A 27,071-nucleotide genomic window follows, 5' to 3' on the forward strand; every position below is an offset into this window, starting at 1 on the left:
CAAATTCGATTATGATTACGACATCCCTCTTCATAGTTTGAATTGTGAGAAATGGCAAAAGTCTGAAATAGTTTAGACACACATATGAGCTATCTAAGGAAAGGTGTATGAGTTTTAGTAGCCTAGATAAAGTCTTATCTAAGCATCTCATATCATAAATCTAAACTTTGGTATGAAAGTCAATAAATATTGATTTCTAAAAGGTCCAGTTGTTTCTGGAGTATATGTCAGAGCTAGTGAGAGCATAAGTGTTATGCTTGTAAGAATATAATTATCATGATAGTGGGAGCATGATCATTATGTGTAGTGTTGCAAGTTAGCAATACTATTTATAGGAAACAAAGTTCTAATTTGCAAAATTGCAAATTTTGAAAAGTTGTTTCCCTATAACAAGGGAAAGGATACTTATACTTTATTTAGAATCTAAAAGTTTAGATTGAAGTATTAATCAAACTTAGTCATGGATATATATATATATATATATATATATATATATATATATATATATATATATACCATGTTGAAATATTTCAACATTGGAAATTCTATATATGGAAATATTATAGCAAAAGACTAGTCAAGTATCATGTTTATATGTAAGACATTATGGATCGTATCCCATATAGGATCGATTGCATATGCTATAATATTCTCGTGTTCTAACTTTCCAAATGCCTAGTGCATTAAGAGGGAAAAAAGACTAGAACCGAATATGTCTAAAGTGGTTAAACAACTGTCAAGTACAATCTAAGGTTCGCTAAGGATTGGTTGCTTAAGGACGATTGAAAGTATACTAATGGATGTACCATATTGACATTACTATGAATAGACAAGATTCTATTTATAATGAGTTGTCATATGGAATTTATGGAAATGTTTCCAAAATGGGAGATGGATATTAAGAATATATTTATGCAAGAAGGATGTTCAAAGGAATGTACCTTGAATTTGAGACTTTAGTTCCATGGAATTGTTCTTGTGACAATCTCCAAAGGAATACTTTGTAATATCGTTGGCAAAGTCTCTATGACTTTTGTACCTCGACATTACAAAAGGATCATTGCATGATAGTAGTAAGAATTAGGTGTTCTTACACTAAGAATTTGGAATTGTGAAATGAGCATCATTGAAGTGTTTTGAATTGATCTATTTCACAAAGTAAGGAACATAGGTAAACGTAGTGTACATACTTGGAGCATGGGATAACTATTGTTTTAATTTAAGTATTAAGTTGATTAATCGACACAGTATACAATGAATAATGTGTAATCAATATGGTGATTAAATAAAAGGTGTTTTATTTATATTCAAAAGTTTTGAGACCATATTGAATTCGATTATTATTGTGTTTCACTTCGCATGTTTTGAATTTCCAAATAATAAGATTATTCAAACCATCCACACTCGACCATAGTTTGGAAGTAGGTATTGAGGCAAGACTGTCATGAATCTGATTGTAGATTGTCTAAAGTGTTTAGACATAACACAAGTTTGTTGCAGTGTTCATGAGTACTCCTGTAATAAGATTTGAGTATTGGATTAAACCCACACTCATCTAAATCACTTCATAGATTTTCTCACGAGTGATTAGTGAGACAATAATATCTTATATTCTTGAAACGGAGACATACAATTGCAGTTTACAAGTTGGTTGCACATTGATGATATATAAATGCACCAGTAACTTGGTGTTATAAAATGTATTGTTGTGTGTGATTTGATAAGTAAGTAGAGCAAGCATATGAGTCGAAGTTTATCCATTACTTTACCCTAAGAGGGATAAAAGCGATATCATTGGGCCCCTCGATGATTTAGTGATGACAACCCTAAGCGCTTGGCCAAGCATGGAATGTTTTGATTTGTTCAATTAGTCGGTCGTCATAAATCAAAATAAGAAAACAACATATGAACAGAGAGAATGATTATAATCCATGTCTCAGTTCATACGATATCTTGTGGAATGGAGGAATATATGATCCCTTATCTAATGGATGCATTATTGACTAGGTCAGAGTTCGACAACAATTTTTGAGAGCTACGATTGCTAGTCGGGTTTTGAAGTCGTACTTACAGTTATAGTTATTAGACTTATCCAAGTGGGATACTGTTGGATTAGGTATCTAAGCCCATAACTATAATTGTTATGTACTTGACCCGAGAGTAGCATAGTCCATTTCGGGTTGCCTTCACCAGAATAATTTGACAGAATGGATATTTGAGAAAGAGATTATTTGTGATTTATTAATATATTATAAGTATAATATATTAATTGAGAAATCATATTATTTAATTAATACTGGTCAAGAATTAATTTTGAATTAATTTAGTGATAAAAAGAGATTAATTAAATTAAGGAGACTGATTAAGTAAATCAGTAATACATATAGTTTGGGCCAATGATCCATGATTGATTAGTGATGGACTAAGTTTATGTGAAATTCCATGAAGTGTTAGTCCATAAGGTTTATCATATGGATTATTGGATTAAAGGCCCAAGGAATGAATTAAGGTTTACAAGTTGAAACCCTAGGAATTCCACATTATAAAAGTAACCCATTGGCTCCAAATTCACAACCCCAATGGTTCTAAGAGAACCCTAGTTGATTTTGGTGGTTCTAGCCTCTCTTACTCAAAGTCCTCCATTTGTTCATGGTGTTTGTGACTTCTTTGAGGCATCACACTTGAGGTGCTAAGCTCTTGAAAAGCCAACTACAAGCTACAAATAAGAGGTATTCTTCTAACTAGTTTTATGATTCATGTACCAAATTTGTATGCTAGATAGGTTTCATGTTTTGGATATTTTTATGTTGCATGTATAACTAGAGAAAACTAAGATCCAAAGCATTAGGATTGTATGTGCACCATAGGAGTGTTATAATACTTAAAACCCAACATCCTCCACCAACAAGTCTTTATATTTAAGAACTATCTTTTTCATAGGTGTAGGAGGGATAAATTGCATGGTATTTAACATCTCCCCTTTTACTACATTGGAATAAAATGAAGGACCAGCCCCATGATTATAATTATAATTAGAATTATTCTTTGCACCCTCCACTTTCCCTGTCGAGTTAGGGTTATCATGTTTAAATCTTGCCAACGATACAAACAGGTGAAACTGATCAATCCATAAAGTTTTTTTTAGAAAAATCAATTTCATTCAACAATCCAATGAATGAAATGAAACCCAACATCGTCGTGCCTTGAATTGTTTTTGTGTTATATACATGTTAACGACTTTTCCATGCAACATACACCACTTCCATAAAGCTCTAGAATCCAAGTGATAGTGAATTTTTTTTATTAGAAAGACGAAGCAACTCTATCAGCATCACACATTTAGGTATTTTGGATTGGTCTACTCGTTTCACTCTTATAGCCCCCATTTTGATTGACTTCGTCTTCGTTCATCTGAAATCGCTACCCAATTCGCCAAACCCATCCATCATCCTCCATTCTATACCTATTCCCAGTGAGATTGCTCCCACCCCCACCCCCAACGTGCCTTAATTGGAAAACCTAGGTCAAAATGAAGTCAACTTTGTTGCTGTTGTAGTTTTTTTTAATCAAATATCATATATTTACTTATTTCTAGCAACACTACTTTTATTTTTTTTTCTATACAACATTGTATTTTATTTAATTAGTTTAAAAAGTCTATCTAATTATAATCTTTATATTTTTTTTTTTGTTTTTCTATAGTAGGGAAAATTATTTTGTATGTTGATGATGTTATTATAACCAATGATATTGTTTCTTTTATGAAAGGGAAAATTTCATATTAGCCCATTGAACTTATCGTGTTTGTTTTAAAAGGTCATCCAACTTTTTTTTGTACATTAAAGGAATGAACTCTCGTTTAACCTGTTTAAAAAATCACTTAACTCATTATAACCAGTTTTAATCTCATTGTAGCCTCATTTCAGTTTCTTATACCCAAATCTTTCAATCAATCGGAACTAGTACCCTTTAAATACATCTCTTCTTTAACGCCACTCCAAAAATAGTGAACACCATATCCAAAAGAAAAAAAAACAGAACACCAAACCCTTTGCTGATGATACTTATTGTACCTAGTCGCTTCGAGTTGCAATATACAAAACCATTACTTGTAAGCAAATAGATGTGAAGCTTGCTTCATAAACCGACTGATCATGTCTTCTTTTTCATTGTTTGCTTTTTGTGTAGCTTTTTCCGCTTCCCTTGTGCTTGAGAATGGAAAGTTGCTTCCAAAAGATCAACCTTGCTCTGTTCATCTTGACTCTTTTTCTCTGCTTCAAATTCCTTGATTTTTTCATATTTGTCTTCCATTTCCATGGTTTCTCATGATGGTTCCCAAAAAGAGGTGCGATTTTCTTTAGGTTGACGGTGTAACCACCATTTGGTGTCACCTGCAAGATCATATAACCCACCTAGGCTTACATTCTCCTGAATCCATTATCTCCTGAACAAATTTATAGAAAAATCAAACGAATAATTTGGAAATAATACATCCACCGCCTGTTACTAATATAATTTCTAAATCGATATCAATTTTGCATAACTAAGTACTAGATTTGAAGTCAAAGTGGAGCTATCCTACAAATCAGATAGTTAAAATTTAATCGAAAACAATCAAACCTAAAATCTTCAAATCATTATAGGGTTAACCATGGAATTAAGGAACAATTATATACAAGAGCAATTGATTACTCATCTCAACAGTTGATCCGATTAAACAAAGTAGAAATTGGCAGATAATTAACGATGAAGCGAACGACAAAGAGCAATACCCGTTTAACATGAAGATGGGTAACGAAATATCGATCAATGAATCTGGTTTCTTGGTTAGTGGTCGTATTCAGACAAGTCTCCACTATTGTAACTAGTAAAGAGGTCGCGACTACGCAACTTTTGGGGTAATCTGGGAAAAATCGGTAAACTTTAAAAGATATGTGCTGAAATTGTAAATCACCACAAATAGGGGAGAAAGTCGACAACCCTAAAATTAGATTTCAAAAGTGTACAACCAAAAGAATGTACACTGCTGGCGAAAATTCAAAAATGTTGTGGCAATAATGTTAAAGTTGCCAAAGTTAGGAAAATATTGTGACAAAATTCAAAAGGAGATTTTATTTTAATGTCAAAATGTAAAAGTTTTTAGTACAAGGACGAAAAATGTCAAATTCATAAAAGATTTGTGGCAAAAACATCAAAAATGTAAAACTTTTGACTATAAGGACTAAAAGTGTCAAACTCGCTAAAGTTTTGTGGCAAAAACCAAAAAGTAGAAAAAATTAATGAAAACGCAAAAATATAAAACTTTTGAATTTAAGGGCGAAAAGTATTAAATACACCAAAGATTTGTGGTAAAAACCTAAAAGCGAAAAAGATATTATCAAAATCTGGATATTGACACAAAATACCCAAATATAGTTGAGGGACCATTTTTGTTAAAAAAATCCGTCAGTTTACTATTGCTAAGAATCATTTCCATAATATATATATATATATATATATATATATATATATATATATATATATATATATATATATATATATATATATATATATATATATAAAGAAGCTAGGAGAGATCGAGGCCATCTTCATTTGGCGGATACCCCTGATGGCAATCGGAACCATTTGCAGTTGAACGTGTAAGGGATGTTGAAGGATCATTCTATGTGGTCAGGTCAAGACATACATTTTGATCATTCTGGTCAAGTCAAGTCGTGTCACATAATGATATTTTAAAACGGGAAAATGAGAGTTCATTTCCGTAATGCACAAAAAAAGTTGAGTGATATTTTAAAACAAACACAATAAGTTCGATGCGCTAATATGATATTTGCTCTTTCTGAAAATCAATGTTCATATTTGCAAATCTAAATTACATAATGACTTATAAAGACGATTTGAGTTTTGGATTCAGATATATATATATATATATATATATATATATATATATATATATATATATATATATATATATATATATATATATATATATATATATATATAACCAATAAGTTTACATAAAAAAATATTTATATTATCTGTGACATTTAAAGATAATTTAACGAATTTAATAAATGACAAAAATGAGTATCCAACCAATAGTGTTTTTAAAACAATCCGTGATGAAAGTTGATCGCCTCTTTCACAAAAAGAAACATTGAGAGCACGTATTCCATTTCTAGTATTTAAATTCACGTTATTTTTGCTTTTGCTTTGCTTTCTTTTCAATTCTTTTGCCGCCCCCTTCTCTTCTTCTTGTTCCCTCCGTCTATGACACCTTCAACCCGTTATCCTTATTTTAATTCAAATGCTCAGTCAAATCAATATACAACAGTTTCTTCATTTCTCTGTACATTTCTGTAAAAAAATTGTTTGTTAATTTAAACAGTTTCTCTGTTTGCTTCTTTTTAATGGAAATCCGGTTTTCATGACTTTGCTTCATCTTCGATACAAGGTACTACACTATCTCCTTGCATCTCTCTTTCTACATTTCGCCTGATTTTGGTCTCTAAGCTACATACATTGATCGATCATCCTGGTTTATTCTGTGAATTTTAATAATTGCGCTTTAGGTTTTCTCTAATTGATTCTCAATTTGTTGTTCATCGATCACTTTACTGATAATTCATTGAATTAGTATTATATTTTGATTTGATGTTTCAATTGTAAGATCAAGAGGTAGGAGAAACGGTCGATTTTTTTTTAATCATATTACTATGTTTTAAATTGATAATCATACAGTTTATTAAGAAAACAGGCCATTCCATAGGAGGGTGCCTAATTAAATTGGCGTATTTAGGGGGTGTTTGCATTTGAAATGTTTAAAGTGATTATGCGATTGAAGAATCCGAAGATAACTTGAGTAAAACCATAGGTAATCTTACATTTCGATATTTAGTTTTGTTACATCAACTTTAATAAAAAATCATTATCACTCTAAAGGCAAGTCCCTGTCATGAGATTGGATGTAAGGTTGGTATTGATAAAGAACCTACAACAAGAAGAGTCATATTCTAGTTGTAGTGTTCATTTATTGCAAGTAAAATGTCACTAAACCACTCTATGTTCCCATGTCACTTGTTGCAATCTGAATTTGTATTTGTATAAGAACAGCTTTGAAAGTACTTTTGCTTGTAATATTTTTGAAAACATGTATTATTTAGACATGATACGTACGTACATGCTCTAAATTGGTCTCATTTACAATTGATTTTGACACTTTTGAGGCATGTTATAATGGTTGCAAACAAGGACTGAAATTCATGCAAATAAAGCAGATTGGAATATAAGAGACTGTTGGGGTTCATCAGATGGAGAACTACGAAATATTAGAGCAGATTGGGAAGGGTTCCTTTGCTTCTGCTCTACTTGTGAGGCATAAACGTGAAAAGAAAATGTGAGGCTTTTATGTCTATTGTTTAAATCTTTCACATATATGGCATTGATCTAGGTCAATTCGATTGATGAAAACCCTACACTTTCAGGTATGTTTTGAAGAAAATCCGACTTGCCAGACAGTCTGATAGAACCCGTAAATCTGCCCTTCTGGAGGTTTCTATTCCTTTCATATATTTAATAAGTAATACACACATGATTCATATAATAATGTGTTGTCCTAATGGTGCATGTGAGGTTAACCTTTTGGAAAACAGCATCACTATAATCCAAATTATGGAACTTATCTGGTTCTCTTTTGTGCAGATGGAGCTTATTTCCAAAGTACAAAATCCTTTTATAGTAGAATACAAAGATTCATGGGTAGAAAAGGTATAGGTTCTTGTAATATCAATTGGATTATGAATCTTCTCAGTCTCATGAAAATTGCAACATCTTACTACACATGGTTTAAGGAAACTATTCAACTATTTCTCAAATATATATAAATAGAAGAATCTTGTGTGAACCTAAATAAATATCATCATTTCCCATTGTAATGATCATGAGGGTAAATAGGTAATCGTAACATAAAAAAAAAGGCCAAAACACAGATTTTGCAATTTCCATGAGACATCATGGAAAGGGAAGTCTTATAAATTATTTTTTATGGCCATTATGCCCTCACAACCATCTAGAATTCTGAAGCTTTCTGTGTTTCAGGGTTGTTATGTGTGTATTATTATAGCTCATTGCGAAGGAGGTGACATGTAAGCTATGTTGTTTATCAATTTATTACTTTATTAATAAGATTGTTGTTGATGTTTACAATGATTTGTTCATGTAGGACTGAAGCAATCAAAAGAGCCAATGGAACTCATTTCCCTGAAGAGGTGAACCCAATGTTTGTACACAGTTATAGTTGCATGAAAAGGAAAATCAAACACATGGTTTAATAATATATTACACTTTTGCTTCATGTTATCTTGTTTAAATATGCAGAAACTCTGCAAATGGCTAGTTCAACTCCTAGTGGCCCTTGATTACTTGCACGTTAATCATATCCTCCATAGAGATGTTAAGGTTAAAACATTTTTCTGAATTATTTCTACATATTCTGCTGGAGTTATTTGAAAATCAGAATATGTTGTAACTTGATAATTCCATTTATATTTCAGTGTTCAAATATATTCTTAACTAGAGATCAAGAAATCCGACTTGGTAATGGTCGACTGTTTTGTCTTTAAAACCATGAAATCCTGCACATGCACTTCATAGTTTTAATTAGCATTAGTTTTTTTTGTCATTTTCAGGTGATTTTGGTCTTGCTAAAATGTTGACTTCTGATGATCTTGCATCCTCTGTAAGTATATTGCTATAATGGTCTATTTGAAGGTTGTTTTACTAAAGGCCAAGTTTTGCTCACATGTGTTTTAATTTCAGGTTGTGGGTACTCCTAGCTACATGTGTCCTGAGCTTCTTGCAGATATACCTTATGGTTCTAAGTCAGATATCTGGTCTTTAGGTAATTCGCATATTTTTTTTATTGGATTCATTTTCATTTTAGTTTTTAGGGTCTGTTTGGTTGGATGGAATAGAATGAAATGAAATGAAAAAGGAATGGAATTGACAAGTGTTGGAATAAGCAAGATAATGGAATGAGTCATTACATTCCATGATCATGTTTGGCTGGCATATAGGAATGGAATGAATTTTCATATGAACCTTTTATATCATATGTAAATACAACACATAGTTTTAACTCTATTCTATATATTATCATTAATTAATTATAGTTAATGAGTTTTTCTATACATAAATAAAAACTCATTAAACCAAAATAAGTTATAATAAAAATAACATTTTTTTCGTTATATTTTAAAATACAATTATAATTTTGATTAGAAAAATTACATAAACAAAAATGGGCTATAGAATAAACAAAAACACTTCTGACTAAGGTATACAAATTAACAAAATAGAAGGAATCACATTCCTATGGAATGAACCATTCTATTCCTTCCCTGATTCCATCCTAACTAGATAATGCACTCATTACATGCAGGATGTTGTATATATGAAATGATGGCTTTCAAGCCTGCCTTCAAAGCTTTTGTAAGTCTATCTTTTGTTTTAATGAACTTTTACTCCTTATTCCTTTCTCCCTTCATTCCGTGAAATTGCAATGTTTGACTTTGACTTAGCACTTACTTTTAAACATAAGTTTGACTAGTAACCAAATGTCTAAAATACCCTGGATTATAACTAATTGTTTGGTTTTAAATCTCATTTCTGAGCAGGATATGCAAGCTTTAATCAACAAGATAAACAAATCTATAGTCGCCCCACTTCCAACCATGTACTCGGGTGCATTGTGAGTTTCTTTTTTTCTTTTTTCTTTTTTAAATATATTTATGAGCTTCTAAAAACTTAAAATTTAAAGGATTTATTTATCTGACATTTTATTTTTTTGTTGTTTTCTAGTCGTGGGCTTGTTAAGAGCATGCTGCGGAAAAACCCAGAAACAAGACCAAGTGTATGCAAACTTGCTCCTCTTTTTACCCTTTTATCAGTTTGTTTTTTGGAGCTTAATTCATTGTACACTGCTATAAAATAATTTTAAAGATATTAAACTTGGGTGTTTTTTCTTTTTGACTTACTATTGTTAATGGGTTAAACACTTAATGGAAGACCTGGCTTAATGAATTAAGATGCTAACCATTTACCTAATTGCCCTTTTTTTTCTTTCTCCCAAGTCCCAACTCCTCTCACATTAAAATTGATGAATCTTGTGAAGAATAAAATCATAAAATGATCATCTAATCTTATTAAGACAGATATTCAGCCTAGAGAAAAAACAGACTTTATGTATGCAATAATTTATCCGTACAAACATCATTGTGGATTCAGTGACTTTGCTCATATAAAACTTAACAGAAAAAAGAAAAGGAAAGAAAAAACCTCTTAGTCTTGCACTATTTAAATTCATTTGGTTGTGTGAAAAAACATTAAAAAAAGTGTATACTTTGGAAATTAAAATTATTTTTTTACTCATTTCCAGGCTGCAGATTTGCTCAGACATTCACATCTACAACCATACGTACATAATCTTAATCTAAAGTTGAACCCCCCAAGACACCATCGTACATATCCAGTCCATTGGACTGATTATACATATGAAAAGAAAACAACATTCATTGAACCTCAACCTAAAATGGTTCACTCTCATACTCACACATCACAAAGCCAATCTTTCAGCAGTGATCGTGCCTTAAATCCTAGCGTATCTGAACATGATTTGTCAACATCATTTACTAGAAAGCTATCAACTCGTGGCATCCATGAAAAGAAACCAGTTGTTAAGACACCAAGTGTTACCAAAACCCCAAGATCCACACCTGTAAAAGCTAATGCTACTCCTAGAAGACAATCTTCCTTGCCAAATATAACCAGAGGTGGTTCTGATCATCAATTGGTATGTCCATAATATTAAACTATCTGCATTGGACTCAGACCTATGTAGACTCACTTTCAATCTCATTAAACAAATGGCATCTAATGGTTAACTGGACTCCTTATTAGAAAAGAAATAACAGATGCGATAATAAACAAATAAACAAAAGCAGAGTAGGTTGCTAGTTTCTTACATTTAATCCCTAATATTCAACTCTGTGGTAACTTTAATTGTGTTTGATTATCAGCTCCCGGAATCAAGAACTCCAGCCAGAAAACCACCGCGAAGTAAGATATCTGACCCGAAATCCAACAAATGTCTTTCTAGTATTGAGTCTCCAGATGTATCGGTCAACGATCCGCTTATCAACAAGATGACGGAGATGCCGTTAGTCTCAACGGAAGAACGCCTGATCCTAACCTCATCGGTATGTTCTTCCGGTACTTACATCAACAGCAGGGACCAATCCGTTACAGCCGACCATTGCTCGGTCAAAACCATTGACCAAACCCACACAAAAACCGTAACGACGGGGGATGGTCCGCGTAGGTTTGACACGTCGTCGTATCAGCAACGAGCAGAGGCGTTAGAAGGGTTGTTGGAGTTTAGTGCGCAGTTGATGCAGCAAGAACGTATCGAAGAACTAGCGGTTTTGTTGAAGCCGTTTGGACCTGAGAAGGTGTCTCCGAGAGAAACCGCTATTTGGTTGTCTAAAAGCTTCAAGGAAAGTGGTGGTGGTGTTGCTGGGAATTTTTAGGGTATTTGGAGTTTGATTTCAAGAGTGCAATTCCAATTGTAAGTATCCGTGAACTGCTTGCTCGTGATTTGATGATCTTGTGAATTGTAAGTATGTGAGAGATAGAAGGGGATTGTTTCAAGTTTGAGATGATCTGTGAGTTCTATCTTCTAAGATGATTTGATTTACGAATCACATAATACTTTTCTTTTTCTTTTTTGTGTACATCTGAAAAATTAATTGTTAGAAATCTGATTACCGGACCAGGAACCATAAAAGATTAAGAAGAATATGACCAAAATTAGGAATAACGTGGTGTTTGACTGCCATCGGTTGTGAAAATAAACGAGGGGTTGCATGCGTAAAACATATTCGAAATATTTAACAAACATGTAACAAATATACGGAAAGTTTAAATCCCAAGGAGTCGAAGTAAAATTGTGCAAAGATGAGGGGCCGTAATTATAGAAAAATAAGATTATATATATACCCACATATATATATAAATAGATTAAATTAGTTTTTTATTAAGTTAAGAAACGAAAATTATTAAAGAAAACCAAATTATAAATATTATGAAGAATAAATATGAAAATTTAAAAAATAAAAGAATAAAAGTGATGTTTTATAAATTTTAAATGAAATGAGTCAAAATAACATTTAAAAAATAAAGATGTAGAGAATATCATTTTATAAAGTATTTTAAAAGATGAATGATAGAAAATTATTATTTTACAAAGTAGAGTGATAGCAAATTCCCAATGGAAACATCCACCACGACTTGAATAAAAATAAATAATATGTAAAAAGTTAAAAAAAAAAAAAAGTTATTCCCTTGATATAGAAATTATTAAATAAAATCAGATTATATATAATACAAAGATAAATACAAAATTTAGAAAATAAAAATAATATTTTATAAAATTCAAAGTATACAAAGTTGAAGGATGAAAAATATCATTTTATAAGATAGAATGAATTTGTAAAATAATGAAGTTGAAAATAACATTTTAAAAAATAAAAAAATAGAAAATATCATTTTATAAAAAAATTATGAAAAATTAAGAGGTAAAAACAATAAATCTTAAAAATAAAAAGGGTTGCAAGTACTGTGGAAACATCACAGCCAACACTTGCATTTGGTATAATAAATAGTAAATGCCTAAATAGAACCAAGAAGCTCGTCTAAACCGGTTAGTACAAGTTCAATCTAATTTTAATCTCAATTTAATTTTTAAACAGTCGTAACCTACTTTGAAAGTTATTGCATATATAATAACGTATTATGCTATCCAAATTTATAATATCATCCAAATTTTATACGTTTGTCGAAATTTATAATAATAATAATAATAATAAATAAGAATTAAAAACAATAAAAAATAAAATAGGGAAAAAAAACAACAACAAAAAACAAAAAAATCATATAGAAGAGATGGAATTGAAAAATATAGCATTAGCCTTAAAATTATTGATAATTATTTTGTTACATTAACCGTAACAATAATCACAATATGTAAGTAAATTTATATATCTAAAGTTTGTTATTAATATTTTTGTGTTTAATTCTTATTTTATTCTGATTATAATTCTTTTATTACATAATAATAATAATAACAATAATAATAATAAACAAGTCAAAAGACTGGAACAAACTATATTATTACTTTTCAATTTCTATCAACCATTTTCTTTAAAATATCTAGATGAATTTAATAAGAAATTTGAATAAGATGACATATCTATTTGTCATTTAATATACTAAATTTTACAATGTCACCAATCTTCAATACATTTGGAGTTCCATGATTATTGGACTTGGGAAAAAGAAAAAATTTTAATTCTTAAATATATAATATAAACTGATTTTTATATCTTTTAATTGAATTTTATAAATGCAATCTAAGAAAAAATAAAATATAGTCATATGAAATGTAAAGTCGATCCCCCTAATCTAATAACCCCAAACGAAGCGTTCAGTTGACTGTTGAAGCTAATCTCTCGCCCGCCAAAACCTTAACAATAATGGAAGATGGTCAAACCCTGGAACTCTATGATCTCCATTACTCTGATCTTATGGCATTGTCTTCTTCAGATCACCGGTTACCAACAACTTCCGAAAACACCTCATATTTGGAATCAGTGATGACCACGGTCATGAAAAACCTAGGCCCGTCGGGTCCTGGTCTTCTTGCCGTCACCGGAATCCCCAATGCTTCCGCTCTCCGCCAAACACTGCTTCCAATGGCTCGAAAGCTTGCTCTTCTTAACAATGAAGATCGCAAACACGTACTCAAGGTAATGCGTTTGATAACACAAAAATAAGTTGTTGATTCGAGAGATATTGCTTACCTGTTTGATGAAATGCCTGAACCAAGTGAACTAGCTTCTGAGTTTTGATCTTTTTTAGTTGGATTGATCAGCTAGTTTTGAATATAGAAAGAGAGTTATTGCTTACATATTATGTTCACAAAGGGGTGTTTGGATGTGCTGCCAGCGATCAGGTATCTAATGTTTATCTATTTGGATTACGATTCTGATTTTAACAATTAAATATAAACTACCTGACTCTCGTCAGATCTAAGCTATATCATTCAAATTCTTGAAGTTTGCAATAAATCACTTTCACTTCTAAATCATATCATTCAAACTTTTGAAGTTCGCAATATATCACTTCTGAGATTGCACATCCAAACACCCCCTAAATTGTAACAGAATGATACGATTTCTTTCAAAAACCTGAGTTATTGGAGGCATGTCTGCAGGATCATGGGTTAGGGAGTGATGTTCCACTGAAGAACATAGATAGAACAGTTTCCCCTTTCGCTATGCAATTAAAATACAACCAAGACCTAGACATGACCTTAAATCATTCAGAGACTACAGGTCACAGTTCAGATCTTGAGAGTCTGAATGAATTCAAAAATCTTGGGAACATATTCAAAGAGCTAGGAAATTGCATGATGGATCTAGGCATTCAAGTAGCAAGGGTGTGTGACAAGTTCATTGGTGGACATGAGCTAGAGCAAAGCTTACTAGAATCATGCTCTGCTAAAGGGCGTCTTATTCACTACCATTCATTTCAAGATAACCTTATTCTACAAGCTTCAAATACCAAACAAACCCAAAACAAGACACTCAAAAAAACCAATAGTAATCACTCTGATTTATGGCAGCAGTGGCATTATGATTATGGTGTGTTCACTGTTTTGACAGCTCCAATGTTTATATCTAATGAATCTTCCCAATCATATGATGGACAAGAATGCCCTTCCCCTAGTGGACATACGTATTTGCAAATTTTTGATCCGAATAAGAACAGTGTTGTAATGGTGAAGGCACCTGTTGGGAGTTTTATTGTTCAAGTAGGGGAATCAGGTGATATATTGTCAAAGGGGAAACTTCGTGCAACTCTTCACTCTGTTTGTAGACCTAAAAATTTGGAAAACATGAGCAGGGAGACATTTGTTGTGTTCTTGCAACCTTCATGGAACATGAAGCTTTCTGTTTATGATTTTTCTGTGGAACATTTGAGTTTGAATGATGGGTATTCAAGAATATGTAATGAGGATAATCGGATTCAAAATCCAAGTTTGGATGTTGGAAAATTAGTTCCACCACTTTGTGATCGATTGAAAGATGGAATGACATTTGCAGAATTCTCAAGAGAAACAACAAAGCAATATTATGGAAGCAGTGGAGTGCAGTCGAAGAATAGATAGAATGGTGGAAAGATGATTGGCTTTGCCTAATTAACATGTTGATAACAATGTGTTGAATCGCTAAAACTATGAAAGTTGTTTGATTTGATTTTCGTAATCATTGGAAATCATCTACAATGGTGGAAGATGATTGACACAATGAGTTTTGTTAATGCAACTCTGAAAGCTATTTAGTCCAATCCATTACAACATTTTTACACCCAAATGGTGTGATTTTTAGTATAAATCCAAACTAATTACACCAATTTTAACACCTAAATATAGATATACAATAATCCTTATATTTATTAGTATATTTACAAATTGGATCCAGTTTTTTTATTATTATAGTAACTTTGTACGTTATATTATTAGATTAGATATAATAAAAATAAATTATTCGTATATAATAAGATTCAAAGCATAGAAATTGAAGAACTACGTTTAATATAAAACGAAGTATTGAATTTTCAAATGAGTTTGAAACATAAAAAAATTAAATTTGATATACATAATATATTGATGTCCGCTTAATTTTGTACTACAATATCACAAAGAAACAAATAACCATTATGTAATTAAATAAAGGGTTTTTGTCATAAAAGCCCTCAATTTTACACAAAAAAACCAGTTATGTCCAAAGTCGTTTTTTTTTTTTTGCCACAGATGTCTCAAATACCGGATAATTGGTTCGATTTTGCTATTTACCTTGATTTTACCTTCTATGGCCGGTAGCCCACCTGGTCGTTTTCTCAAACCCTCTTTGCCTCCACCACCATCTTTGATTTTCCCTTCACCACCATCAACTGCTTCGATTGACGGGATCCAAAGAAACAAGAAAAAAATTGCAGCTCTCTCACTCTCCAAAATCGTTTGAAGGTTCTTCTTCCTCTTCTGATTTCACAGCTCTCTCACTCTCTTCTCTTGCTTTGTATTATCGATCTTCACTCACCTAGTAAGACCTCCGCCTCCAAGCATCGTATGCGATACAGAGGAACACACACATTGATTTGGACCTGCAAATTAATTCATCAATGAAGAAGAGAACTTGTGTTCTTAATTCATTAAGATTATCAAACACACAAGGGTGCTAGAATTGAGATTAGTCCCTATGATTTGCATGTCTCTTTTCTCTTGCTTTGTATTATTGATCCACACTCACCAAGATTCATAGCTTCCTTCTCCCTTTTTTCCCTCAAATTGAATAGAAGAATTGAGTTTCACCCCTTAGGTCGATTAACAAGTTAAATGTTTCTTTATTGCTTTCTATGTGTGCACTCTTCTCAGAAAGAAACTGACTTCAAAATTGAAGTATCAATCCCCTTCTTTTTCTCTTAATCGATGGTGGACTAAGGTGATGGTAATGTTGTTTATATGTGTTAATGGTTTTTTAGATTTTTATGTTGCAATTTTTGTTTTTGGTGTTCAAATGTGCTTATCAGTGCTAGATGGTGTTTGTGTGGGTGGTATCCGTTGGTTCTGAAAAGGTGAAAAGGGATGATTGTCGATCCAGATGGGGTTTTTCACATCTGGGTTCTTCATCACCAAGCACCCACCTTCACCATCACCATTGTTGTTCTTTCTATTAATAACTTGCAACTAGTTAAAAAGAAGGGGATGGGCTGATTTTGTAATCCATCGTCTTTCATAACACCTGCTCAACTAGAAATCGGAAATTGGTATGTAGATCAATGATTTGTTTTCGATCAGAAGATGGGAGAGAGAGAGAGAGAGAGAGAGAGAGAGAGAGAAAGGATATTGATTTTGATGATCGATGTGGTGGGGATGGTGGATGATGGACGATAGTGGTGGTAATGGTGGTGGTTTGTGTGTGGCTGATGGTGGTGTTGGTAGCAAAGGGCGGTAGTGGTGGAAAAGTGTGGTGCTGGAGGTGATAAGTAAATATAAGGGCTTTTATGACAAATGTGACTGGCCCCAGAAGGTAAAACCAAGGTAAAGGGCAAAATCGAACCAATTATCCGGTATTTGAGGCATCTGTGGCAAAAAAAAAAAAAAAAAAAACAACTTTGGGCATAACCGGTTTTTTTGTGTAAAATTGGGGGCTTTTATGATAAAAACCCTTAAATAAACTAAAAATGCATAACATTTAAACATAAGGATTCAACGAAAAACGAAAGTTGAACACCAAATATGGGGCAAATAAACAGTATATTACAAAGAAACAAATAATCATTATGTAACTAAATAAACTAAAAATACATAACATTTAAACCTACGGATTCAACTAGAAAGAAAAAAGTTTTAACACCAAATATGGAGCAAATAAATTGTAAACACCAAATTTGGTGGTTTACTAGTTGCCGACACCAAAATCCAAAATGATGTAACAATTGCTATTGGATTGGAGAGATTTATCATCAAATTTCATATATATGTTTTTATCTTTTTTATTGAAATATACAACTATATATAACGCAAAAAGAAAACCAAACTAGCAAAAAGCGAAATTACAAAAAGTTCAAGGGGTTTTTAAACCAACTAAGTCTATCTATATTACATTTTGTATTTCTATTAGCATACCAAATAAAAGAGAATTGACAGATGGAACCAATAATATTGCTTTGTTTGAGAGTGCCTCCTGAAAAAAAAAATTGTTATTCCTGAATCTCCATATATACTAGATTCTCGTGCAAAAAAATCACATCGACCACACTTTTTTTACTTTAGCACGACATGCATTTGCTCAATACCCAAAAAAGAAATCATTAACCGTACCCACTTGAAAAGGAAAAATATCCGACCATTTAAACATTACATTCCACGTTTTGGCAGCTACCTCGAATTTAAGAAAGAGATGATCAAAATTTTCAACCTCCAACTCACATAAAGGACACATGATGAAAGCAACTTCAACACCCAATTTCGAAAGATTATAATTAGCTGAAACTCTACCTCTCAAAACATGCCAAATCAATATATTAACCTTTCTAGGAACAAAAGCATTCCATTTAGTTTCCATACCAGAATTAGGAAGAATAATCTTGTCAATCCATCTTCTTGTGGCACTCACATTGAAACTACCATCCTCTCCAATCCCCCATATCCATCAATCCATATTCTCGTTCATATGAACCTCCAATAAGCAATTCTTCAATTCCATATATTAGGTCATTTCAATACCACTTCTAATTGGCTGCCTCCATTTCAAATCCATGGACCATCACATATACAATTAGCAAGGATGCAATCTCTATCAACCTCCAATTGGAATAGTCTTAGAAAATGAGTAGCTATGTAACATTCAGTTCAGGTGAGCAATTGTCAAATTTTAAAGTTAAAAGGTTTAACCATACTCACGATGTGAGATATGTATGCCACGTCGTAAGGAGGTTAGCGCAACCACACAATATCTATGGGCTCACGATATGAGCACTTATGGATCATGACATGAGATAAGCCTGGGAAGAAACCCTAATTTTGGGGGTTTTTATTTTGTACTTAAAGGAAGTGAGTACTAGGGTTACCCACCTTCAACCTCTATTTTCACTCCCCTTTGAAATCCTAGTATTTGATCTTGAGTTTATTTGTGGTGATTCTATCCAAGGAGAAGAAGAAGAAGAAGAAAAAGAAGAATAAGAAGAAGAAGAAGAAGAAGAAGAAGAAGAGAATCTTGTCCATCATTTCTGCATTCAAGTCTCTCCATCAAGCATTCTCACACCTTCTGGACCTTTTGTGAGCTTCAAATTCATTTCTTTTTGAGTCCACAAGATTAGATCTAGGTTTTTATGCTTTATCCTTTTGTATTCAAGTTGATATGGTGGTTGGAGTCCATAATGTTGCCAATTTTATGGATCTCCAGTGTCCCGTGAGTAGTATAGATGATATATTTGGAGTATGGTTGAGTTTTGAAACTCTTGCATGAGATTTGGTGTCATTTTCCTCTTTTTCGCCCTAGCTAGTGTTTGTCCAAAAGCCAAGATTTTTATGATGTTCTAGAGCAAGTAAGACTCTATGGAGGATTTGGTTGCTTGGCCAAAAAGGGATTAAGAGTTTCATTAAGAACTTCTGATCAGAGCATTCTCACGACGTGAGCACCATAGTGTCACATGTGAGGATGGTATTCCTCGATTGTTTTGGCTTATTAGGTCATGACGTGACCATTAGGGGTCACGACATGACTAGCGGATTGTGGACCTTCACATATTGATTGATTTTTTACTTCGACCATGGTTTGATCGGATTTGACTTAAGGGTATTTTGGGTATTTTGAGTCGTATTTGAGATTAGTCACTATTTTATGAATAGGTGATTGGTAGAGCTGGCATTTAGAGCAGTATCATGTTCAACAAAATTTTGAGACTTAGAGATGAGTTTTTCTCACTGTACTTGTGGGTCAAAGCCACCAAGTCCATCCCATTGGATTTGTTATCTTAATATATTAATAAATGTTATGCTAAGCATGTGGTAGATTTGTATGATTTCCTGAATTATTGGATATATGTTAGATTGGTAGATCTGTAGGACTACCTATATTTGTTGGTTATTGATTGCTATGATATTTGTTGATGTGTTATTATCGGTTGGGTTAAGGCGGCCCTGCTTTGTGCTGAAGGCCAAGATACCCAGGGCGGTATGGATAGGTTGAAGGCCTTCAAGGCGGTCCAATTAGGCAGAAGGCCCGGAGAGCTGTCCAGATAGGCTATAGGCTCGATGTAGTGGTCCAGTCATGTTGGAGGCTCATAAAGCGGTCCAGATAGACTGTAGGCCCGGTGCGGCGGTCCGGGCATGCTGAAGGCTCATGTATGCATGTTGTTATTTGTATGGTTGTGTGTGGTACTTTGGGTAAACTCATTAAGTGATGCTTATGGTTTAAGTTTTGTTTTAGGTACTTTTTATGATCGTGTCAAGGCGAAGGCATGACCATACACATCCTTTAGTGTTATGATTTAGATATTTATGATATATTGATCTTGGGAAACATTTGTGTTGTGATATTCTGATTTGAGATTGGGTTTTTCTGAAACCAATGATTTTCTTTAAAAAAAAATTGATGTATTTTTGGGATGTTACAAGTTGGTATCAGAGCTTTGGTTTTAGAGAATTGGACGAGCATTATTGTGAATCCAGACTCAAACTAAGGATCTGTAAAGTTTTCAAAATAATTTCCATAATAACTTCCAATTGGTTTTCAAAAGTTGCTTTCAAAAATTGTTTTCAAAAGATAAACAGAAAAGGAAGCAATGTGTACTATCAGCTGAAGCAGATTATATACCCCAAGTTACCCACATTGTTATTGCTTATGATGATTATAATAGAACTGCATCCTAGTGATAGGCTAGGGATCTTCAGGAATTGTATGATAGAATTGCCTGATTTATGATGCCTGATAGCCTAGAAAGACTCCTTGTATGAAATTGATATCATTATTGTAGTGGCTTATGTTGGATAAGGTGTCTAAATCCGTAACTATATTTGGTATCAACTTGACCCGACCCGACATGGTCCATTTGGGTTGCACTTCACCTAACAACTTGTATGAATATACTTTTGAGAATAACATGTTTATGATATATTAATGTATTATTAGTTATAATATATTAATATGATATTATAATTATTTAATTAGTATTGATCAAAAATTAATTTAGTGATCAAAATGGAGCTAATTAAATATGGACTCATGTTTATATATATATATATATATATATATATATATATATATATATATATATATATATATATATATATATATATATGGATTGGGCTAAGATTTATTTAGGATGGGCTAAGAGTATATGGAGTCCATGGATAGTCCATGGAGCTTTTAACCCATGGATCCTAGGTAAATGAAGAGTCATGGGTATTAGAGTTTAACCATAATTCTCCATACTATATAAAGGAGTCTTTGGTTCTAGAATTGGCACTAGTGTGTGTGAGCATAAGAGTGAGCCAATTTCTATAAGTGTTCGTATTCTCCCAAGAGCTTCCAACTTGATTTGGTGATTTGTGACACCACTTGAGGCATCCACACTATTGGCGCTAGGCTGAAAACTCCAAGCAATCAACCACCTAAGAAAGGTATGTTATTATACTTAAAGTTTTGTATTACAAGTACCCCATAACATGCTAGTTAGGTTGTGGACATTGGAAATCATATTTACATGTATTTCAGAGAAAACATAGATCCAAGGTTTCTAGGGTTGCATGTACACCATAGGAGTGTTAGTATGCTCAAAACCCAACAGTGGTATCAGATCCTAGGCTTGTTTTCTTGATACTTGATGAAAACTTGTTGAAAAAGCTCAAAGATTTGCACTCTGCAGCATGAACTCGCCGAGTCCATGTGTAAATTCATCCAACTTGTCGAGTAGGTTCTTGCACTCGACGAGTAGGAGCCCCTAAATGCAGTTTTTCGAGTTTTGCTGTTGGAAATGGACTAGAAACATTACCCTAAATTGTTTTGGTGTTTTAAAACTTGTTTTAGAAGGTGTAATGTTTATGCTAATCCATTTACAATGGCTAATGTCAAAATTCCATGTTTTATATGTGTTGATATGATTCTTGAAATTTTGATATGAATGTTCATGTTCTTATGAGTTTTTAGAACATCATAGGAATTATGTGTTATTTCCTTGTAGTATAATTCTTGATCTTAATGGCTAATGATGGAATCTATAACTTGTCCTCAAGTTATGGATAACCAAAAGCCACTTCTTTAAAAGTGTCATTAAAGAATAAGAGGTTACATAAAATGAAGAGTCTTCATTTTGATAGACCATTAAAACGCATAAGTTATGAAATGAAAAGTATTGAATAGTTTCAATACTTGCCCTCAAGTATTGGAATTTGTAAAGCCTCACACATTAATACTTTAATTCCAAATAGATCTTTGGAGTTTTAAAAGTTTAAAATTCAACCCTTATACTTCTATAATATTAAAATTTTAATTATTATATATACACTACTAGAAAAACAGCCTTTTACGACGCTCATTGCGCGTCGTAAAAGGCTCAGACGACGCGCAAATGCGCGTCAAGGAAGGCCCTGTAGACGACGCGCATTTACAACGCTCATTTACGACGCGCAATTACAACGCACGTTTACGACACGCAATGCGTATCAAGGAAGGCCCTGTCATAAAGGAAGACGACACGCATTCGCGTGTCGTAACCTTACGATGCGCGTGTTAATGACACGCAATGCGTATCAAGAAAGCCCCAGTCAAGAAAGGCCATGTCATAAATGAAGATGACACACATTTTTGCGTATCATAATTTTAAATGTTAAAAAAATATTATTTATAGATTTACTAATTTTCAAATTAAATTTGTATTTAATGTCTCATAATAGAAAATAAAATATCATATACTAAAAATAAAATCCGTTATATAAAATTTAATGTCATACAAATAATCGTTCCATGGAAAGATAAAACAAATCAATAGTTGTAACAAAAATTTACAAGCTAATTAGATACAAGAAATATAAAAAATATACCCTAAAATGCTTTTCAAAGTCTAATCTCCATGTCAGCTCTTCAACTCACTTCTCCAGTTTGTCCTTAGGTTCTCTAAGGGCTCCAGCATCTCCTGCAGTTTCAAAGGCACAAAGAAGAACAGAACGTGATATTAGTTTTCCATCTAGATGTTCTTCAGTGATGTGATGAGAATCATACCCCTTCAAAGGCACAACAAGTAGCCAATAGCACTTGTTATATCAAGCACAAGCACAGATAGAAATATGCCACTTTGAGTAAAATCAGTGTAAGTAAAGACTAGAGAGAAGATAACAACACATACCAAGTGATGGAGGCTTTGTTGCAAAGTGAACGACCAAGTCATCTACAAGAAACATGACTAAAACTTCCAAAATATTCTGTGTACCCATATCCCTATTCTTTTAAAGTTTCCAGAATGTTTAGAATGCTCTCCTTGCTTTGTTATTTAAAGTGTCAGGGGAAAAACATCACAAAGTAGTAGAAAGTAACTATATTTATTGAACAGTATCATGTAAACTTGTATGAAGTACATATAGTCATATATACATGCAAGATTCTAAACAGTACCTCTTTAACGGAATGGTGTTATTTTTGTAATCCAATAATACAAAATGGAACCTGAAATTCAATTGGCATTATTGTTCTTCCTTTCTTGGACAATTCATCACACTGTAAACAGGAATGGTGTTATTTTTGTAATCCAATAATACAAATTATATCATCCATGTGTTATTATTATTATTATTATTATTATTATTATTATTATTATTATTATTATAACCCATATAATAATTATTATTATAATCATTATTATTGAAAGTGAGATAACAAACCTGATTTGATTATGAGAACAAATAGAGAAGGATGAAGGAGATGTAATGTGTATGGTTGTTGGGATATGTGTATATGTAAATTCAGATAAGTTAAATAAAATTAAAAAATCCAAAAGAATCATATGATAAACCTTTGTAATTGTTAGGGAATATTTTCTAGAAGGATGTGCAGAGCGACGACTTATAGTCTCGGATAACTCCAAGGATACTGAAAGCTGGAACAGATGAACCAAACGAGTTAAAAGACGTAAATACCATTGTACTGATGTCAATGGAACAAAAAATGCAAGTTATACTTGTTATGTTAGTACCTCAAGACATCTTCTAGTTTCTTCCTCGTGGAAAAAGGTAAGAGTTCCACCTATCTGTGATCAGAAATCCACAGGGGTATATAAGTAATTCAACCAAAGAAAGGATATGGATTAAGGAAAATAAGATGGTTTGAGATTTATTTTTTTTATCATATCACCAAAGTAATAAGTTGATTCAGGGGTATATAAGTAACCTCAAAACAAGATCCGGCCTTATCCTTTTTCTCTCTAGATTCAAATCCAGCAAACAGTGGACCATGGTACTTTCTGGAAGGGTCCAGATCTTTTGTTTGAGGTAAGTTCCCTGGTTGTGAAGTCAATCTAGATTGGACAGTTTCAGGGACAACATCAAGTCCTGATGAAACTGCCTTACCCTTGTACGTTACACCCTCATTTACCTCATGTTCATGTTTGGGAGGAAATGCAATAATTCTTTGCTCTTCTTTTGCAGGGGGAGGAACCGATGGAGTTTCCTTTATTGTAGGTGTGGCTTGTGCATTAGTTGTTGCTTTATCCTCATACGCTTCTCTTTTAATGGTGTTCATTCCAGCAGACATAGTCACAGCTTCAAGATCCTTGTTATTGGACTCCACAGGGCTTCTAACTGAAGCTCTATCATGGTTAGCTTGTATTGGTTCAAGCTAACCATGTTAAAACTACAACAGGGGAAGCCACCTATTACAACTGTACTTCAAGGGGAGGTGGGGCAATAGTTTGTACTGGTTCATGAGGCAGAGTTCTATCTCCTTTCTGCCATCAAGTCAAATCCATAAGTCCACCAAAAAAAAGAAAGAATTGTACCCAAAAAAAGTAGCATGAAATTTAATCATAAATACTATTAATAGTAGTTTTAACAATGAAAATAGGTTGAATGGGTAATGATGTATGTCTGAATAAAGTGCCATACTGAATGAACCATCGGAAAATGAGTAAATGAACATATTAGCCTATATAGAAATGATGGTAAATAACAGATGACTTTATTTAAGAACAGCTATAAATAAGATTTTACTTTCTATAAATAACAATACAGATGAAAATATATTTAATTACAATAAGATTAGCAACTTAGATTGATCATGAAATTTAATCATAAATACTATTAATAGTAGTTTTAACCGGACATAGTAGTTACAAATTGTTTTGATTGTGAATAAATTTCAACTCTAACAAATATGTTAACCTAAGAAGGTTTTACACTAGTTTTGATCTTAAGAAGCTATTAGACTTCAGTTTTCAAATCCAACTATAAGAAAAATATCGTTAAAATAATGTAAAACCTTCTTAGGCCACCATGAAGGGAGAACATAAGAGGAGTTGTCTGGAGGAAAAAAAAGGAGGAGGGGGGGGGGGGTAAATGTAAATAGCTAAACAAGTAGTGCCCAAATACATTAAGCCAAGTTTTTTGCTTAACCCAGTAAGCTATTCTATCTAAATTAAGTCAAAAAACAATTACAAAGGTTTATTTTTACCATATCACCAAAGTAATAAGTTGATTCAGGTTTTGTGGGTGAGAATCTTAGTAGAACTTGGTCATCAAGCCTAATGTTGTATGATCTTCCTCGAATCACACCTTCTGCTGCAGCAAACGTTTGTGGCAACTTAATTTTTAAGGTATAACACAAGGGTAAAATGGTTATTTATGCAACAACAACATTTTAGTTTTTCCACAAACTAAAATGATGCATCTTTCGGGCATATGTTAATGTTATACTCTAAAATGAAACAACAATGAAATTTTTTTGGGAAAAAGCAAAAAGTCGTTGAACAAATATTTAAACCAAATTAGATTGTTTTAAAAAGTGTAAAAGAATAAGAAACAATATTACTTACATGCAACAGGTTCAAGAGTTCTTGAGCCAGTTGAGACTCTCAATTCATCATTCATAGGGGGAGATTTTGGGATTTTTAGTTGCTCATTTGGAACATTTAAGTTATCTGTTCAAGTGTCCCTGCAGTTAAATTTGAAAATAGCTCTCCACCCATGTTTAAAACATCCACCATTCCCTGTGGGACATCTGGCAAAGCCTGATCAATGCAAATAGGTTTACAAATTACAACACAAGATATATTATTAAGTCAATAAGTCAAACAGAAACAACAATAGCCAAACCTGTTGTAAAGGAAGTCCATGATCACCAGGGAGTGAACGAATTGACATATCCAACACTGAACTAATGGCAGACTCTGAGCTAAGCACCTGAGCTAAGGTGGATCAATCGTATCATCTTTGAATTTAATTAAAAGATTCCTTGAGATTCCATAGGAAGATTTTATCTGCACAACAAATTCATAATGTTTGGTTAGTATAATAATAAGAGCAGAAAGTGTAACAGTTTGAAGTCGCTTTTTTATGATTACCTCATACCTCCCCTGATGCTTCTTCCCCATCCGGTTACTGTTTGGTTAGTAACAAGAACCCCTAATCAAATAGAATATAAAGATGAAATGAATCATAGTAGCTTTGGGGAAACACTCCACCACCGTCAAGAAGGAAACCCCACCGCTAGGTCGGTATCGGTATTACCTGATTTAGGGTGAGTAAGCAGCAAAGAAGAAGAGGTGTCGATTAAAGGGGATGTAAGAGTGGAAAGCATCATTGGGAGAAACTCCACCGACCACAAGGAAAACCCACCACCAAGTATTCCATCTCAATGTGATGTCAGGCTGACCGGAAGCAAGCAAGAAGGCAACTTTCATCAGCAAACAACGTCGTTTCGTGAATCACATTATCACGTGAGGCTGATGTAAGGTTGAGAGGAGTTAAGAATGCAAGCATCCACTTACCGATGATGCTGATTATCCAGACTGGCCTTGGAAAACGACATCAATGAGGGTGAAGGGAACGCATAAAGAAACCCCTATGAGAGACAAAACAATAGTCGATTTGAAGCATCCGACAAATGAAATTGAAAGGTAGAATCGCTACACTCTTTTTTTGTTCGTGTCACCACACATCAACATAGAGAAATCGAGAACCCCTGTGGGTTTGATCTGTTCAAAAGACGGGATCATAGATTTTTGGCGATATTGCGATTTTGTTGCGGGAGAAAAGAGGAGTGGTGATGAAATTAGGGTTTTTTTGGGTATTAGAGTGAGAGAGATATAAAGAGAGATAGAAAAGAAAAAAGGAAATAAGGTAGAGGATAACAATGGCGGCCTTTCAAACTTTTGGGATTTTCGTTTCCCCCCAACTGCAAAAT

At 33.0% G+C, this 27,071-nt stretch overlaps 2 protein-coding genes and 1 long non-coding RNA gene across 7 annotated transcripts; 2 read left to right on the top strand and 1 right to left on the bottom strand.

Moving 5' to 3' along the window:
* Positions 1–6,218: 6,218 nt before the first annotated feature.
* LOC145009020 (serine/threonine-protein kinase Nek2-like) lies at positions 6,219–11,783 on the top strand. 5 transcript variants are annotated; one of them, XM_078967669.1, is made up of 15 exons: positions 6,219–6,454; positions 7,227–7,396; positions 7,485–7,551; positions 7,702–7,767; positions 8,098–8,144; positions 8,222–8,267; positions 8,377–8,457; positions 8,553–8,595; positions 8,688–8,737; positions 8,818–8,899; positions 9,440–9,489; positions 9,675–9,748; positions 9,859–9,910; positions 10,436–10,849; positions 11,076–11,783. In XM_078967669.1, the coding sequence occupies exons 2-15, from the start codon at positions 7,311–7,313 to the stop codon at positions 11,583–11,585; spliced, it is 1,668 nt and encodes a 555-aa protein (XP_078823795.1). In that variant the 5' UTR covers positions 6,219–6,454; positions 7,227–7,310; the 3' UTR covers positions 11,586–11,783. The 5 variants fall into 5 exon arrangements, with proteins under 5 accessions (XP_078823795.1, XP_078823796.1, XP_078823797.1 ...); XM_078967670.1 differs by having other exon boundaries at positions 7,252–7,396; XM_078967671.1 differs by having other exon boundaries at positions 7,275–7,396.
* A 1,749-nt stretch (positions 11,784–13,532) lies between these two features.
* On the top strand, positions 13,533–15,485 carry LOC145011500 (2-oxoglutarate (2OG) and Fe(II)-dependent oxygenase superfamily protein). The gene is made up of 2 exons (XM_078970231.1): positions 13,533–13,862; positions 14,330–15,485. Exons 1-2 carry the CDS (start codon positions 13,590–13,592, stop codon positions 15,284–15,286), a joined length of 1,230 nt encoding a protein of 409 aa, XP_078826357.1. The 5' UTR covers positions 13,533–13,589; the 3' UTR covers positions 15,287–15,485.
* An 8,393-nt stretch (positions 15,486–23,878) lies between these two features.
* On the bottom strand, positions 23,879–25,754 carry LOC145009109 (uncharacterized). Its single transcript, XR_013663741.1, has 3 exons — positions 25,702–25,754; positions 25,341–25,447; positions 23,879–23,922 (listed from the first exon to the last, which is right to left on the bottom strand). It is a non-coding gene; the product is annotated as an uncharacterized LOC145009109 (long non-coding RNA).
* Positions 25,755–27,071: the final 1,317 nt, after the last annotated feature.

This window comes from Lactuca saligna, chromosome 8 (assembly GCF_052625555.1).
Source record: "Lactuca saligna cultivar CGN05327 chromosome 8, ASM5262555v1, whole genome shotgun sequence".
In the NCBI taxonomy this organism is placed as follows: Eukaryota; Viridiplantae; Streptophyta; class Magnoliopsida; order Asterales; family Asteraceae; genus Lactuca; species Lactuca saligna.